General features: G+C 40.1%; 1 protein-coding gene across 4 annotated transcripts in view; it reads right to left on the bottom strand.

The window, feature by feature from the left end:
• Window positions 1-17,819, bottom strand: part of SCN8A (sodium voltage-gated channel alpha subunit 8) — a 173,901-nt gene that overhangs the window by 41,881 nt on the left and 114,201 nt on the right. For all 4 annotated transcript variants that reach the window (XM_038577714.1, XM_038577713.1, XM_038577712.1 and 1 more), the window contains 2 exons: window positions 6,622-6,754; window positions 984-1,222 (listed from right to left, as the gene is read on the bottom strand). In XM_038577714.1, coding sequence (XP_038433642.1) covers window positions 984-1,222; window positions 6,622-6,754 — 372 coding nt within the window. The remainder of the gene's footprint in view (window positions 1-983; window positions 1,223-6,621; window positions 6,755-17,819) is intronic.

Here is a 17,819-nt window from a genome sequence, read left to right as displayed (position 1 = left end):
TTTGGCTCAGGTGGTGATCCCGGAGTCCTGGGATGGAGTCCCACATCAGGCTCCCTGCAGGGGGCCTGCTTCTCCCTCTGTCTGTATCTCTCCCTCTCTCTGTCTCTTATGAATAAATAAATAAAATCTTAAAAAAAAAGGATTTAACTTGCTCATGGTGAAACTCCTATGGAATAATGAAGCCCAGATGACGTAGAGGATTCTTTTCAACTAAATTTTCTTACCTATCAAAATTCAATCAACTCCTGATCTTTGGACTAAGAAATAAAACAGATAAAATCCCCAAATGACAACTATTTGACTTCAGAATATACTGTGTCATCTATTAAAAAAAAAAACCCCTCATTCTTATCTTCTAAATAATATAATAAATTAAATATATGGTTTAAGCTAATGTTAAAGTAAATTTGGCACAGATCAACTAACGGTAGAAACTGTATGAGAGCCCAGAAGTCGGATAGGAGGGGGAAACCAGCCTAGAATTAAAAGTTTCCTATAGATAGGCCCCATATGGGTAAATAATATATCACGGTACAGGCAAATTTATAGTTATGTTTAATGCACTAAAAGAGCTCCCCTATTTTGTGGTAGTTGTTACTGAAGGTGAAAGGGGAAGTGATGTGCTGGAGTAATGCAGGAATCAATGTGAGAAACAGAATGAGGAAAAAAAAGTCCCGAAGTCCTTGGCTCAGGTTGCTGAAAGCAACCCACTGCACCAGGCCTCCCATTCTGTCACCATGGTTGGTTTTCTGCCAATAGCTCCTAAATGACGTCTTCAAAGTTCTGCAGAAAGAGGAAACAGCCAAGGGATCACAACAGTGAGCAGAAGTGGCTGGGGCTGTGCCATATGTGGAAGCATTTGTCTTCCAATTAACTATTACTTTCTTTTCAACTAAACTCCAGCTTCCAGTATCAGAAAAAAAGATGTCCTACAGGCAAAACATGTTCAGATCATAAAATCAGGAGAGAGTGCTCCATCTTACCAGATTTCCTACAGCCAAGACGTGTTCAAATTGTGGTGTCATGGGATGGTGCTCCATGGCCATAAACAGGGTATTCAGGACAATGCAGATGGTGATGGCCAAGTCCACAAAAGGGTCCATAACGATCAAGTTCACGATCTCTTTCAGTTTTATCCAGTACGGGTGACACTCCCAGATGAGGAAAGTATTGGCAAATTTATACCAGCATGGCGGGCACTTTCTCTGTGACTCTTCCAGCTCTGTGTCGAGTAAAGACAAAGGTAGCCCTCAATCACAGTGAGACAACAAAGGGGGTCTCTCCTACTCCTTGCTGGGTCCTTATCGCTGCTATTCACCATGAGAAGAAAGGTGGTTTGAGTACTGACTGTTCTGTGTAGTTCCCCCCACCCCACCCCACTCCATTTTCTTTCCCATGAAGGGAAAGAGGAGGCATGAGCAATACCAGGTCATTTCCCTATTAACAACCATCTGGTTATAACCTAGACTTTGATCTGTTTTGGGAGCGCAGCATAACGGTTAGGAGCTTGGCCTCTGAGGTCTGACTCCCTGGTCCAACCGGCTTCAACACTCACAACTGTGTGATTTCAGGCAAGTTACAGATTCCTCTATACTTCTGTCACCTTATCTGAAATCACACTTACTTTACAGGCTGTGGGAATAAATGAGTCCTATAATCCTCATCCACCAATTAAGGAATAAGCGAGTTGGTAAATGTAAAGTGGCCAGCGCAGTGCATGGCACAAGGCAAGTCCTCAATAAATGGCACGTTTTATGTTACGCATTATATCACTAAATTATTATCAGAGAAGCATTTAGAAGCGCAGACTCTAAAGCCAGACATACCTGGGTGCGGTACCAGCTCAGACAGTGCTAAGTGGGGGAACCTGAGTACATTATTTCAATCTGCCGAGAGAATTAAATGAGCTAAGATAGGTATAAAGCACCTCAGAACACCCTGGCCTGGGCAGCCCAGGTAGCTCAGCGGTTTAGCACCACCTTCAGCCCAGGGCGTGATCCTGGAGACCTGGGATCGAGTCCCACATCGGGCTCCCTGCATGGAGCCTGCTTCTCCCTCTACCTGTGTCTCTGCCTCTCTCTCTCTCTCTCTCTGTGTCTCTTATGAATAAATAAATAAAATATTAAAAAAAAGAGAACACCTTGGCCTACAGTAAGTGCTCCAGAATCATTTGCTCTTATTATTATCTTTGCAGCAGAAGCAGCATGGGCAGCCAGGCCACCCTGTGCAGTGTGTGCAGTGCAAGTTAGCAAGTGCACAATTCACAACTGAGGTGGGTGCAAGAGTCCCAGTCTTCTCCCTTCCCCTACTCTTTCTCATTGCCCTTCTCCAATTTCATCCTCCCTCCCTCTTCCCTCCTTTGGTCTCTCTCTTTTAGAAACAGAGCTGGTTAGTTTCCAAGAAGATCTTATGTGATCTTCAATATGCAAAATAACTAAGTCACGAAGGGCTCTAGTTGCGGCAGGAAGAGAAGCCCAGTGTGACGGACTTCTTCCTTCCCTGAGGCACTTTCCCTAGGATCCTGGCATTCTGATGGACATAGACTATCATTAGACCAAGATGATCTCTAAGGTCGTTCACAAAACAAATATAAAAAGGACCATTAGACATTGAAGACGGAGAGCCATTCAGCTGGCAGCCACAACCGTCTAGGCATTAGGCTGTAGGTAACAAAGCCCTGCTCAAGTAGAGTATGAATTATAATAGCTTGGATTACAAAAGCCCAAGGACCTTGACCTTGGAAGATGTTCTTGTAAATGTAGCTTTGAGAACTGGTCAGCATGATAATCCTAGGCAAGGTCTTGGTTCCACCGAACTGGGTAGAGATGTATCTAGCCCACACCCCAACCCAATTCTGCTGAGAAAATCAAATCATTCAGGGAATGAAGAAAAGTTTCCCAACGTTTCACCAAGGAACAAGATGGCTGGCTTAAATGAGTCTTCTTTCCCTTTTTCCAACCAGCTGGATGGTGCCCATGGTGATGGCTTTATTTTAGATGGGGTGCTTTGGTTGGGTTTTTGATTGGCTCCCTGGTTGCTAAGAAAATGGTTGCCTTGGTTTTTCAGATTTAAGGGCCACAGTAAGCGCCACGTGGGAGTCTGCGTGGGAAAGGAAGTCTGTGAAGAAAATTTGCTTTGGCTTCTTCCTCATAGAACTCCCTCCCTTCCCAAGGTAAATTTAGTTTTCTAACCAAAAAAAGAAAATGAAAAGGTTCTCTTATTTCCATAAATTCTTACAGTACATATTTGGAAATTTGGTTCCGTTCCTTTTTTTAATCTCCTCCCTTCTCCAAATGTCTGTTCATGGCACGTGGAGGTTAAAGCTGCGACTGTTCACGTCTCCGACAGTAGACACAATTGTGGTGCTATACGGTGCACTAGGCTCTCAGTCTCTGCCAGATACTGAAGAGGGGTTTCCCTACCCTATGGGGCAAGGAGAAGATTCCTACAGGGATACTAGGGATCTCATCCACATTTTCTCAGGTGAGATCTCAGGATGATCTTTTCCATTCCACAAACGGTAAGGCAATGTGGAGCTTGAGGAGCTAGAAAAGATCAATTAGGTGAATACAGAGGTTTACAAAGTGACTCACAACTTGGCAAACTTTCTCGGCCCCACATGCCTGAAACAGCTAAGAATTTGGTCTGGGAGAACAGGCTAACATACCCAAAGAAATATCCAAATGTTACAAAAAAAAAAAAAATCTAAATGTTTATGGAGTTCCCCTTGTTTTGCTCCTGAACATTCTTGGAGAGGTTACCATAGTGTCAACCTCAGGGGTGTTGGAAATGGTTTCCAGAGAGGGCCTCGCAATTGCACCAAGATGGTGGTGTCAGTAGACCGTGGGGTTTCTGAATGTAGGGCTTGTCTTGATTCAATTCAACAAATATGAAACACCTACAGTGTGCGAGGTCCTGGGAATACACTGGCATACAAGAGTCCCCACCTCACAGAGCTTGCAGCCACACCACGAAAGACAGATGGCAGTTAAGTTATCGTGCTGACTGATGCTCGGGGCTGGTCAGCTGAACACAAGAGTGACTCAACAAATCGCAGCTGCAACAGTTATGGCCAGTTGCCTCTATGAGGCAGTTGTTGAAACTGTTTTACCTGGGAACCAGTAATGCCAAGTACCATCACCACTTCTTCACCAACTCCCTCCCCTTCGCTCCTTGGAGAAGTGAGACTGTAGTACTCTCTGCCTACACCCTACCCCTAGTCCTCTGAAATATCCCCAAGCTGATGGCTCTGCTGACTGAATTCAGCTGAGTTTGCTGGATTCCAGGAGAGCATGTCTGCCACAGGATAGGGGGGACATACAGCAGGCAGGATTTTCTCATTATTTACATACACACTTCTAGAGTTCTACACTGTGCTTTCTCAGCAGGTAGGTAGAAACCTGCTTCTTTGGTTTGGTAATCCAATGATTAAAATAATGTCAGAGTTTCTTAACTGAAGGTCTGAGAAGCAGGAACAATTATTCATTCAATGCTGGCTTCTAACACTGTAGCAATCGTTAAATACAGCGGGACCAGCAGTTAAATAGGAATGGATCTTTCTTAATGTCCTTTAATTCCCTCTCACATTCAGCTCCAGCCATCCATTGTTCTTTGCTTACAGCAGTCCCATCTCACCAGCTTTAAACAAAGGGAATCAAATCCTAGGGGAAGGGAGAGGAGAACGTCTGGGCAGTGGAAGGCTATGTGAACATCAGGACTTAGAAAAGGGAGAAAGAACTGGAATGGCTTCCCACTCAGGAACACAACCATGACTGTCTCTCTTCCCTGAGCTACCCCTACATCTATTTTTTATTATGTGTGTGCTGGTGGGTGGAGGGTAGAGAATGAGTAAAGCAGAACAGGAAGAGAAGGAAGAGCATGGGGAGAAGAGGAAGAAATGGGAGAAGAAAAAGACCACTCCAGTGGTTTCCACCCAGCTCAGTAGAGGTATGGAAGCATCAAGGCATCCAAAAGGAAGCCCAAACTGCCAATGCTCCCTACTGTTCCAAGCAGGTGAGGGTCAGTCCAACAAACATTTCCAACACATTTACTTCTACTAGACTCTGTGCTGAGCCACTGTAGCAATCAATTAAGTAATTGTTGTAGTGCATCAATAGTTCTCCTGTTCTGATGTCTTTGCCAGTAATAAAATATGCCTGTTGGAGGTGGTTCATTCGTCTTTCTCGACTTCCACAGATATCCAGAGAAATCCTGTCCTTGTCTCCTCGTGAAGAATAAAAATCAGCCAAGGTTCTTAAGCTAGAGTTTCTTAGCTTGGAATTCTTATCCTCTGAAGTTATTTGCCTGTGATCTCAAAGTATAAACTACAAAGTTTAAAGATATTTTCTCAGATGACGATCTCAATGACAATTAAAGAAAAATAGGAATAAATGTTCCGGCAGCTGAAAATAGTTAACTCAATATTCTTTTCACTTGATGCATTCTCAAGATTAGTCTAGGTATAGTTTAACATCTTGCTTACATGCGGGAATGTGACAAGCCAGAGGAATTTCTTTCTGGGGGTTTTTCCCTTTATCAAAGACACCTCTGCTGAATGAACACAAATGAACACACACGAACACACACACACACACACATATTTTCTCTCTCTCCCTTTCTCTCAGAGTAGAAGCAGTATTGGGCTTAAATGACTCAAAAAATAATTCATTCCACGGACATCAGGATAATTTTGAATCTCCTTATCTCAGAGACTCTGGTTATTGTTGGGTTAGCCTGGAAGTCTGAAGTCTGAAGAAAAGTAATCTGAGGCCTCAAGAATATTCTGGATCTACAGTAGGACAGCTCAGCTAAACCAACATGAATCAAAAGAAGAAGATTCACAAGAATCAATCAGAATCTCATGAGAGAAAACCCAGTCACTGAATCTATCTTTAAAGAAAGCAAGATGAGCCTGGAGTATAGACCATAATTGGACAAAGAGCTTACACTTGCTGGGGGACTGTGGTGTCATGGAAAATCCTGATATTCCTCAGTGTGCAGCACTGTCGTGGAAGAGCCACTCAATACCAAGTTCAGGCACTGACAGCAACATTACTGCAGATACGCTATGATTCAACAGTGGCTGCTCTTTCCCTGTGATACAGAGTGCCGAAGTAAGAGGGGTTTCAGCTTACCTATTCACACATCAAATATATTTATGGATATGTGGGGGTGTTTGATGAGAGACAGAATTGGGTATAATAAAAATGCACAGTACATTAGTCCTTCAGGGAAAACCAAAAGGGTTGTAGTAGCTAAAAAGGAAAAGAGGAAGAAGGTATGTTTTGGGGCAGAGGGCACGAGGGGGATTCCATCATTTCATATCTTCACAGTTCTTCTGTCTATATCGTTTATGCTTCACATCACCCCACTGGCTCCTCAGGACCACTATGGTCTTCTTGAGATCTTCTAGCTCACTCTTGACTATCATTCCTTCATATTTCTTACCTATCTTTGTATGATGCTGGTAGCAGCTCTGAAATCCTTATTTGATTCTCTGCATGCAGATTTGGAATGCTGGATTCTTTTTGAAAAAATCAGGCCAATTGACAGGGATTATATTTATCATGCACACTACATATTGATATCTTGGCGGCTTTGACTGAAATCAAGGGCACATACCTTCTACTAGTGTGTTTGTAACAACACTCAATATACTGTTGATTCTGTCCTTCCGCCCATATGAGGCCAGTTGGTCCATGGAAACTAAGAGAGATCCAGGGCCTTTCTTCTTAATTTCCACCTCAGTTGTAGCCTGAAAAAGATAGCAAATCAGGTGAGTAAAGTCTTACAAATGTTAAAGCAGGGCCTTACTGGACAGATAGTCCAGAGTGTGAGCAGAAGAAACATATGCTCTTCATGACATCTTTTTACTTTGATTCTACAATCCTAATTAACCTCAAGATGTACAAGGGAACATGACCATGTATCATCCTTAGCTCTACATAGACAAGACAGGCTAAGTTTGTACAAATCTACATAGATTCACAAGATTCAATCAGAATCTCATGAAAGAAAACCCAGTCACTGAATCTATCTCCAAAGAAAGCAAGATGAGCCTAGAATATAGACCATATTAGCTCTACATAGCTCTACATAGACAAGACAGGTTAAGTTTGTACAAATCTACACCGAACCAAAGAATCTGGCTGGGTCCCAAACACCTCATCTAGTCAATTCCTAGCACGGAGTAGAAAGACCAGATCTCCAGGGGCAATGCCGTCCAAAGTAGAACCTGAGTTTTCCTGTCTCAGTCTCATATCCACAGCATCTGGCTAGAATTGGACCACACAGTAAAATAAGTCAAATTCACCTCTATTCAATACTGAGTAATGTAGACATTGTTTCCTCCATGGGTTGGAGGCACCATCACTCTCTCAAACTGTCACTTCCAAATGTCAAACCTGGGCCCAACTGAATGTTAACAAGTGGAAGTTCTACCCCAATTCGCCAAGCCACTCCTCCAAGCCACTGTCAGGAAGTATGGTAAGGGTTTCCCTATTTTAATTACATATACAGCACTATATATGTTTATCTTGCCCTTATAAAATTTTATGTTGTAAGTTAGCCCACAATGTTCAAATTCCCAATCAAACAAAATGAGCAGAAAACACCATCAGGCTGTTATACAAAATATTTTTTTACATACTCCACTGTGGGCACCACCAGTATGGGAGATTATAGCACAGTGCTCCTGAACGTCCCCTTGCTTGTCCTTTCTGTGCTAACCTGAATATACTACATTAGATCAGCCTTAACGTAGTGGCTTAAAAGCTAGCTTTCTAGTAGCCATGCCATCCACTATATTATTTTATCATGTAATGTTGACTGTCCCTTGCATTGTGAAGGTAAGAGGGCAGAGACAGTCACCACCTCTCAGAGAACAGGGAAGATATGTGTTTGCATGAAGCTAGAGAAGTACATCTGATCAGCTGTTTTGAAAAGAAAATAATTTCTCTAGAGAGCTACATCAGAAAGCCTTTCTGCCCTTAGATATGATTAGATTTTAACAACAGTACAGAAGAAAGTTTCTGGCAGATTATAATTTATCTTGTTACAGTGTTTGATCAAACTGTTTCATTGATTCAGACATCTGGTTTACCTTAGGGTTTGGTTTTGTTTTGTGGCAGAGCTACAGAAGAATGGAAAAGAAAAAGAGGTGATTTCCTTGGGAATTTCTGGCTGCATAACTATACAAACACCTGTATATGTAATGATAATGTGTTGACCAGTACCTCAGGTAATAATAAGATAGATTTCTTTTTTTATTTAATAGTAAGATATATTTCTTTGATAAACCACTTTTTGCTGCAATTCCCAGCCTGATATTCGTGACACCTACTAAATCAGATTAAACTACTCTATTTTAAAAATGACAATCATCTAAAAAGGAACCCAGAAAGGCCCCATACAGTGGACACTCTTGTTTCTGGAGTTTATTCATTCTAGATTTTTACTGAGCTGTCCTCTGCAAATCTACAGTACAAGGCAGATAATTTTCATAATGCTGAATCCCAAGGTACTGTAAGATCTGATGGACTGGCTGATTTGTCAAGAATGGACGAAACTGCATTTAAAACTGCTTCGGTTCAAAGTATATCTTATTGTTTTTCTGGACTTGCTGGATGTAATAAGACATAAATTCTTCAGACTTTAATAATATTAACCTTAAACAAAGCTAATAGAAATGCTGTCTAAAGGACCTAGTCAAATCATTAGATTATTATTTAGTGGTATCTATTTGAAGGCTAAAATAATTTTTAGCTTGGATTTTAAAAATTCACATAAAGAAAAGTTTATCCCAAACTTAATAGTAAGATGGAACAATTATTATTTATATCTTTCTATGTAAACTGAAAACAAGCCATAGCAGATATACGTGGAGATAACTTCCATCATGTTGAAATTTGTTCCATACATAAGGAACATATCTTCAGTTTCAAAAAATAAAGAAATGAAAGAAGACACCAAGAAAAGAAATTTCAAAGACCATACTTAGGGAATTTCAGAGGGTAAAAAGGGAAAGTCATCATGTCACCTGGGCAAGAACAGTTTACCACAGATCCAAATAACTGATTCCATTGAAAAGTCTTGTGGTAACAGTAAGATACTCAGAAAAATCCCTTTAAATTTGTAAATTAAACAACAGACTTCTAAAAATCCATGGATCAAAGACGAAATCACAAAGGAAATTAGAAAATACTTTGAGGATAATGAAAACAATACATTATTTATAGTATAGGTTTATAGAATGCAGCTAACACAATGGTTTGAGAAAATTTTACAGTGTTAAATGCTTATAATAGAATCTAAAAAAGATATAAAATCAATGCTCTAAGCTTTCATGTTAAGAAATTAAGAAAAAGACCCAATTAAACTGTGGGTAAGTAGATGAAAGGAAAGAATAAAAATAAGAATGGAGATTCATAAATCAAACAACAATCAAGAAGGGCAAATGTTTTTTAAAAACAGATTAAGAAAATTCATAATTCTCTAGCAAGACTGATCAAGAAAAAAGAGAGAAAACACAAATGGTCATTTTCAGAAAAAGGAATGGGGACATTACTACCAATTCTACAGGCATTAATATAGGGTAATAAGAATACACTGTAATTGTAAGTTGAACCATCATAAGATGGAAACCTTCTGTACAATATTTATATTAGTCAGAGTATGATAAGATATGGTAGAGTAACAAATCCAAATATCTAAGTAGTCTAAACTTTAAAAAAAAAAAGAATATATTGTAAGCAACTTCATGTCATTTCACTTTGTATGAAATGGACAAACTTATCAAAACACAACTTATCAAAACCGATAGAAGAAGAAATAGAAAATCTAAATAGCCCACATTAGAAACTGTAATTTAAAAAGCTTACAATAAAGAGAACTCTAGGTCCAGATGACTCTACAAGTGAATTCTACCAAATATTTACAGAAGATATAATACCAATACTAATACCACTTCCTTCAGAAAGTAGAGTATAAGGGAACACTTTTCAACTTATTTTATAAAGTTAGTATAACCTGATACTAAATCTGCCAAAAACACCACAAGAAAAGAAAATCAGAGACCAGTATCCCTCATGAACAGTGATGTGAAATTCTTAACAAAACATGAACAAATAGAACCTAGTGATATAGACAAAGATAATACATCATGACAAACAGGGTTTATATCAGGAAAGCTAGTTTCACATTAGGAAAAAAGTCAATGTCATTCATCACTTTAACAGGATAAAGGAGAAAAATCATCTAATTATCTCACAGATGCAGAAAAAGAACATTTAATAAAATTCAACACCTCTGCATAATAAAATTTCTTAGCAAGCCAGGAATAGAATGTAGCAACTTCAATCTGATAAAGAACATCTATGAAAACCTACAGCTAACATTATACTTCTTGGTGAAACATGAAATCTTCCTCTAAAAATGGAAACAAGGAAGAATGTCTGCTTTCATCATTTCTTTCTTTTTTTTTTTTTTTTTTTTATGATAGTTACAGAGAGAGAGGGAGGCAGAGACACAGGCAGAGGGAGAAGCAGGCTCCATGCACCGGGAGCCTGACGTGGGATTCGATCCCGGGTCTCCAGGATCGCGCCCTGGACCAAAGGCAGGCGCCAAACCGCTGCGCCACCCAGGGATCCCTGCTTTCATCATTTCTATGCAATTTTAAAAAATGATTTTATTTGTTTGACAGAGCACAAGCAGGAGGAGTGGCAGAGTGAGAAGGAGAAGTAGGCTCCCCGCTGAGCAAGGAGCCCAACGCACACTCGATCCCAGCACCCTGGGGTCATAACCTGAGCCGAAGGCAGACACTTAACTGAATAAGCCACCCAGGTGCCCCTTTCTATGCAATTTTGTATCTGAAGTCCTAGCTAGTGCAATAAAGCAAGAAAAATAAACAAAAGGCATAAAGGTGCAGTTGCTGTTATTCACAGAAAATATTATCATGCAGGTAGAAAACTCTATGGAATTTACCAAAAAGGACCTATTGGAACCAAAATGTTATTTTATCAAGGTCATGAGATACAAGGTCGATATACAAAAATCAACTATATTTCTATGTTCTGGCAACAATAAATACTTGAAAATAAAAAATTTAAAATTATGCCTTTTACAACAGTATCAAAAAAATACAAATACCAAGGAATAAATCTAATGAAAGATGGGCAAGACCACCACCGCAATCTATACAACTTTGCTGAGAGAAACTTGAGAAGACTTTAATAAATGAAAACTACACATTCACAGATTGAAAAATTCAATATAATTAAGATGTCTACTATTCCCAATTGACCTATAGATTCAGTGCAATCACTATAAAAATTCTAGACTTTTCTGAAGAAACTGACCAAAAAAATGATTCTAAAATATACAGGGACTCGCCAAGGATCTAGAATAGGAAAATCACCTTTTATTTTTTTTTAAAGATTTTATTTATTTATTCATGAGAGAGGGAGAGAGAGAGGCAGAGACACAGGCAGAGGGAGAAGCAGGCTCCACGCAGGGAGCCCAATGCGGGACTCAATCCCGGGACTGCAGGATCACACACTGGATCGAAGGCAGGTGCTAAACTGCTGAGCCACCCAGGGATCCCTGAAAATAACGTTTTAAAAAAATACCCAAATAGCAAAATAATCTCTTAGGAGATTATTTAATAATCTTTAAAATGTTTTTTTGTTTGTTTGTTTGGAGGGCTTATGCTATCTCATTCCAAGACAATAAAGTTATAGTAATTAAGTAAATGTAGTATTGGAATAAGCATAGACAAACCAATCAAGGCAACAGAACAGAATCTAGAAACAGACCCACACATATACATCAACTGATCTTTGATCAAGGTGCCAAGTCAATTCAATAGAGAAAGTTAGTCTTTTTAACAAATGGTACTGAAAAACTACATATTCATCTAAGTCAACTCCTATCTAATTTCATACAAAAAAATTGAGCTCAGAGACCTGAATGTACAACTCAGAACTGTAAAATCTATAGAAGGAAAATAACTTCATAATTTTGGGTAATGGCAAAGATTACTTGGACAAGATGCAAAAAACATCCAATAGGAAAAAAAAAGATACATTAGATTTTATCAAAATTAAACATTTATGTATCTGAGAAATGACTTATATCCATAATATACAAAAAACAAATAATGGGCAAAAGAGGGGTGCCTGGGAGGCTCAGTACATTAAGCATGTCTTTGGCTCAGGTCATGATCCTGGGGTCCTGGGATCAAGCCCCCTATCAGGCTCCCTCCTGAGTGGGGAGCCTGCCTCTCCCTCTCCCTCTGCCTGCTGCTCCCCCTGCTTGTGCTCTCTCGCTCTCTGTCAAATAAATAAAATCTTAAAAAAAATAATGGGCGAAAAATTTAAGTAAGCAACTAATAAAAGATCTATGAGAAGCCAATAGGCACATGAAAAGACGCTCACCATCATTAATTAGCAGGTATATGCAAATTAAAAGCACAGTAAGATACAGTCTATGCCCACTAAAATGCTAAAATCAAAGACTAACATCACCAAATGTTGGCTAGGATGTGGAGCAACTGGAATTCTACCACACTGTTGGCAGGAGTATTAAGAGAGTTGTACAAGAACGCTCTTGGCAAGCTTACTCATACTAATGAAAACTGGAAACAATCTGAATGTCCATCAACAGGAAAGTGGATTCACACATTGGAGTGTGTTTATACAATGAATTACCTTATCAATACTCATCAATAACAGGAATGAAGTACTGACACTATGAATGTATCTCAAAAACATCCTGTTGAGTGAAAGAAGCCAAATAAAAACACACTGTACAAGTCCTTAAAAATGTAAGAAAACGAATCTATGGTAATACATGACAGAAGAAGTTGCTCAGAGAGGTGAGGGGATTGAGTAGGAAAGGGTACTTTCTGAGAGTCTTATGGTACAAAGGGGTTTAGGGGACGACTCTCAGCTGGTTGGACAGCTCTTGCTCCACCACCTCTAGGCCCACATCTTTGGTAACTCCTGGCTGAGGGTTACCCAATGTACTACTGCAATACTGATTATGCAGTAGAATTCCTTTGAGAAAGAATATGGAGTGTGTATGTAATATGTATGTTATCTGTAGTGTAGAAATAAATGAAGATCTATCAAGTGGGAAAAGCAAAAGCTATTTATTCTGAGCCTGATGTAGGGAGTCAGCCACCATCACATGTGTTTTGCCAGAGGCTCCAAGGCAGGTAGAATGGGAAAGCTTTATAGTGCAAAAAAGGGAAGGCTTCCAGTGTGCCTTGATGTCAAGGTTGCTGGCACTTAGAAGCTGTAGGTGGGCTAACTAGAAGCCGGGCATACTAGGTGATTGATGTGGCTTTCTCTCTCTAGTGGGTCCTAAGCTGAAGACATAAACAAAAATTAGGGAAACTGTCAGGCATTAATCAAGTCCTGACCATTTGGAGCTGACTGTTATAGAAGTTAGCTTACTGGATTGTCACTATGATAGCAATCTGGCTCTCTCCAAGTCTGACTTACTGCAGGCTGGCTGCCTGGGTCGTTGATCATTGATAAGGGGGTTGGTTTCTTGGGTAGGTTGGGGGTGAAAGTCTTATTATTATTATTTTTTTTAATATATGGTCTGGTCATTGTCTGAACATGGAGTCACTCAATATTCATCAGATCTGACTGATTAACAGAGAGATAGGGAGCAAACATATATATATTCATCACTGTTAACCACCTAAGATGATATAAACTAAAACTGCCTATGAAGAACATTACTTAAAAGTGTTAAGCACTAACTGGGGGCTTAGATAGTATCTAGAGGAAAACAGACCTATACTGGGAAAGTCGAATCTGTTAAAACCAGGGTATACAGGAATCCAAGATGGACGGGTAGTTCCTGAAATCCTTCTTCCCTCAGTGAGGTTTTGAAAGCTGGCACTGAAAGTCCAGGCTATTGTTTCTTTTTCAACTTTCACAACACTGACATAAAAGGACAACACGACATAAAATTCACCATTTTAACTGTTTCAAAATGTGCAGCTCAGTGGTTTTTAGTATATTTACAATGTATTCCAGTGCATTTCCGTCATACCAAAGAAAAACACAGTCCCTGTTAGTAGCCATTCCCAACCCACACCTCTACCCAACCTCTTGCAACCAATAATCTGCCTCCTGTCTCCATAGATTTGCCTCTTTTGGGAATTTCATATAAATGGAAGCATATATTATGTGGCCTTTGTGCCTGGCTTCTTTCACTGAGCATAATGCTTACAAAGTTCATTCATGCTGTAGCACCTATCAATATCTCATTCCTTTTTATGGCTGAATAATATGTCATAATATGGATGTGTCATATTTTATTTACCCATCCCTCAGTTGATGGGCACTTGGGTAGTTTTTACTTTTTGACTATTATGGATAATGATTTTACGAATATTCATGTACAAGTTTTTGTGTGAACACCTGTTTTCAGTTCTACCTAGGAGTAGAACTGCTGGATCATATGGTTAAGTCTTGTGTTTGATTTTCTGAGGAACTGCCAATGTTCTCCAAAGTGGCCGCACCATTTCACATTCCCCATCAGCGTTGGTGGCTGTTGTTTCTTGTGTCAGATTCGAGCCAACTGGAGGGAAGAAAAGCTGGAGGAGATTCTCCCATGTACAGCAGCTCCAGAGGCACCCTTCCCTCAGAATCTGCTTGTGTGTCTCTGCTATTGGCTCAGCTGCTCAATTCTTCTCATCTGGGACGGAGGGAGGGAGGGAGGGAGAGAGCTTCTTCCTTCAACCATGCTGAGACTCAAGGACCATACTCTTTCCCTTCCCCTTCCCTATTTCTTTAGGTCATTTCTCAGTCCTGTAAGTGGAGGTGTTTACTTCTTTTGTTTTGTTGTACTTTGTTGGGGAGGAAAGAGGAGAATTAGCGAAGTTTTAAAGGCAGGAACTTCTCCTTTTTAGAATTCAGCCTCTAAGGAACTTTCATGTAAAACTATCAGTAACAGAGGAAGCCACAGAGAACCTTAATTACATTTTTTGAAAGTTAAACTCAGTACAAATTTGTCCCGTTTCTCTCAACCCAAATGCAAAGTAATTTTATTAGGACATTTAGCCCAGACTTCCAACCTCCTTAATTGTAGCTGTCCTTCACAAAGAGATATCCTACAACACCTACAGATGGCAGATTCTGCCCATGTCTCTATAGATCTGCCCAAGGAAGCTCAACTACACTGCTTTTTCCGTAGAGATGTACTAATGGAAATTTATCAGGCATGACCTTCCTTGGAACTAAAATTTAGAGCATTTTAGAAGTAGCTTTAGAACCTAGCCATTTATCTCCTGTTCAAGCTTTTCTCAAATTTTTGTAGTTAATCTGCTTTAAAATAATTGTACAATAATTTCTTCTTCTTAGATGAAGGTTCTTTAGGATTTTAGAAGGAATCCAAACCTCTCCAAGTCAGGTAATTCAGAAGAAATCCTAATGTCTACTTCTCAGGGCTAAAAAGGTCAAAAATGTATAGGGCAATAAGTGGAAATTGGCTTTCTGAACACCAAGAATGGGCCAAGTAATATGTTTCATGGTTTATAAATGTTACTATATTTAATCTTTAAAATAGCCCTATAGCATCAGTCCTTTTATTTCTTTTTTATAGATAAGGAAATGGGCTTAGAGAGGTTACGTTTATTTCCCAGGATGACATCAGTAAGTAAACTGAAGAACTTAGGCTTCAGGGTTGGTGCGTGCACTGCTTACAGGCCAGTGCTCTGGAGTCACACTGCCTGAGCCCCTTCCCTTACTGTCGGGTGTTGGACAAGTTGCTTCATTTCTCTAAGGCTCGGTTTCCTCTGCAGTGAAATGCACATGAACGTAGTGTCTGTTGGCTGTGGGCATTCAAGGAGATAATGCTTGTGTATCTGCAAGCTAGCACAACATGCTTTCTGAGTTACTTGTGATTTCTGGGTTGTCAGCAGCACCTGCTTTCTCTATGAGTGGTGAGATTCTCACATACTGCTATAGCTTAGAGATGAAGACATGGGAAAAGTCCCCTCGTCCTCTGTTTCAGCAAAAAGCAAAAGCAAAAATTCCCAAACTATAGAAAAACAATCACCAGTCATAGCCCAATAATTAACAAACAGATGAAATACTTTCTGATGAAACTCTACATGTCTCAACATCTTTTTTTCCACAGAGAGGAGTATTTTATGTTTTTCTTTTCCTTTTTTTTTTTTTTTTGGAGAGGGAGCACAAGCACAAGCAGGGAGAAGCACAGAGGGAGAAGGAGAGAAGCAGACTTCCTGCTGAGCATGGAGCCCCAACGTGGGGCTCGAGATCATGACCTGGGCCCAAATCAAGAGTCACAGGCAAAAAAAAAAAAAGAGTCACAGGCTTGGGCAGCCCTGGTGGTGCAGCGGTTTGGCGTCGCCTGCAGCCTGGGGTGTGATCCTGGAGACCTGGGATCGAGTCCCACATCGGGGTCCCTGCATGGAGCCTGCTTCTCCCTCTGCCTGTGTCTCTGCCTCTCTCTCTGTGTCTATGAATAAATAAATAAAATCTTAAAAAAAAAAAAAAGAGGCTTCACACCCACTGAGCCACCCAGGTGCTCTGAGAATATTATATTTTTAATGTAAATCTCAGGAAAAAATACAGGTGTGGCATAGCCTAAGAATCAATACTGATGAGACCAGCCTGTGGGCCTCAGCAGCTCCTATACAACTCCACAGAGCACGAGCACACTACGGAAGCACTCTAGTGGTTCAGGCAAAGGGGAGTTAATCCATGGATGGAGACGAATCCCAAATATTTTGACAGTAAGAATCGCGCTATATTCTAGCCTAAAGAGGTATTTGTTGCTCCTCTGGCCTGGGCTTCATATAACATGAGTAAATCAATTGTATCATTCTAAGACAAATGATAAATGTTTTTTCCACTTCCCAGAGAAGCTAGTATTCAAGCAGCCAGGAAGGTCTCTTGGACATCAGGAAGACTCCATCGCTACAAGTCATTAAAGCTCTGAACTTCACCTGTTAATAGGACAAAACCACTTACTGAACACAATGGTTATAAGAAATTAAATGAGATCATGCATATAGAGTGCTTAGCATAACTAGAGCAAGAACCCAATATATGGTGGCTATAATTATTATGTCCACTGTAGAAAACTGTAAACAGCAGGAAAGTGTAAGGAAGAAAAAAAAGTCACCTGTAATTTCTCCTTCCAAAGGCAACAACTACTGTTAAATTCTAGTCAATAGTTTGTCTTTCTATAGATCTGATACACACTAACTCTATGCAGGCTGGGTTTGTTTTGTTTTGTCTTTTGGTGTATTAATAGAACTTATGTATACGGCCACACCATTAGCAGCTAGGAAGTGCTTCTTTATGGCTTCTAATGAAATAGCTTTTCCTAGTTATGAAGCCTTTGGGAATGAAATAGTCCTGCCTACCTCATTTCCTGTCATGCTGGGATCTGCCCTCCTGGCCTTGGGAATCCTCAAATCTGTCACCATCATCACTTGGGACCACTGCAAAGAGTGTCTTGAGCGCTTAGAAGGTGTTGAGTGTGTAGGCCCCCCCAAACCCAAAGGTAGCACTCTGTAGGCTACGATGTAAGGCGGTTGCAGACAGCCTTATTTCCATAGCCATCTGCTCAACTGCCTCTCAAATTTTTTCCCCCACACATTATAACAGAAGCTGCAAAAAAAACCCAAAAACAAAACCTCCAAACGTGCTCATCTGCCTTCAGCTGAAGTTCAGTCGCCACCTTCCTGGCTACCTTTCCTAATATCTTTTTTTTTTTTTTTCAAAGAAAAAGCAAGATGTATTATTTGGCTTACGTATTTAAAAAACTGTCCA

Source organism: Canis lupus, chromosome 27 (genome assembly GCF_011100685.1).
Source record: "Canis lupus familiaris isolate Mischka breed German Shepherd chromosome 27, alternate assembly UU_Cfam_GSD_1.0, whole genome shotgun sequence".
Lineage (NCBI taxonomy): Eukaryota > Metazoa > Chordata > Mammalia > Carnivora > Canidae > Canis > Canis lupus.
Note: the sequence above shows the minus strand (reverse complement) of the source record. Positions and strands in the feature narration are given on the sequence as shown.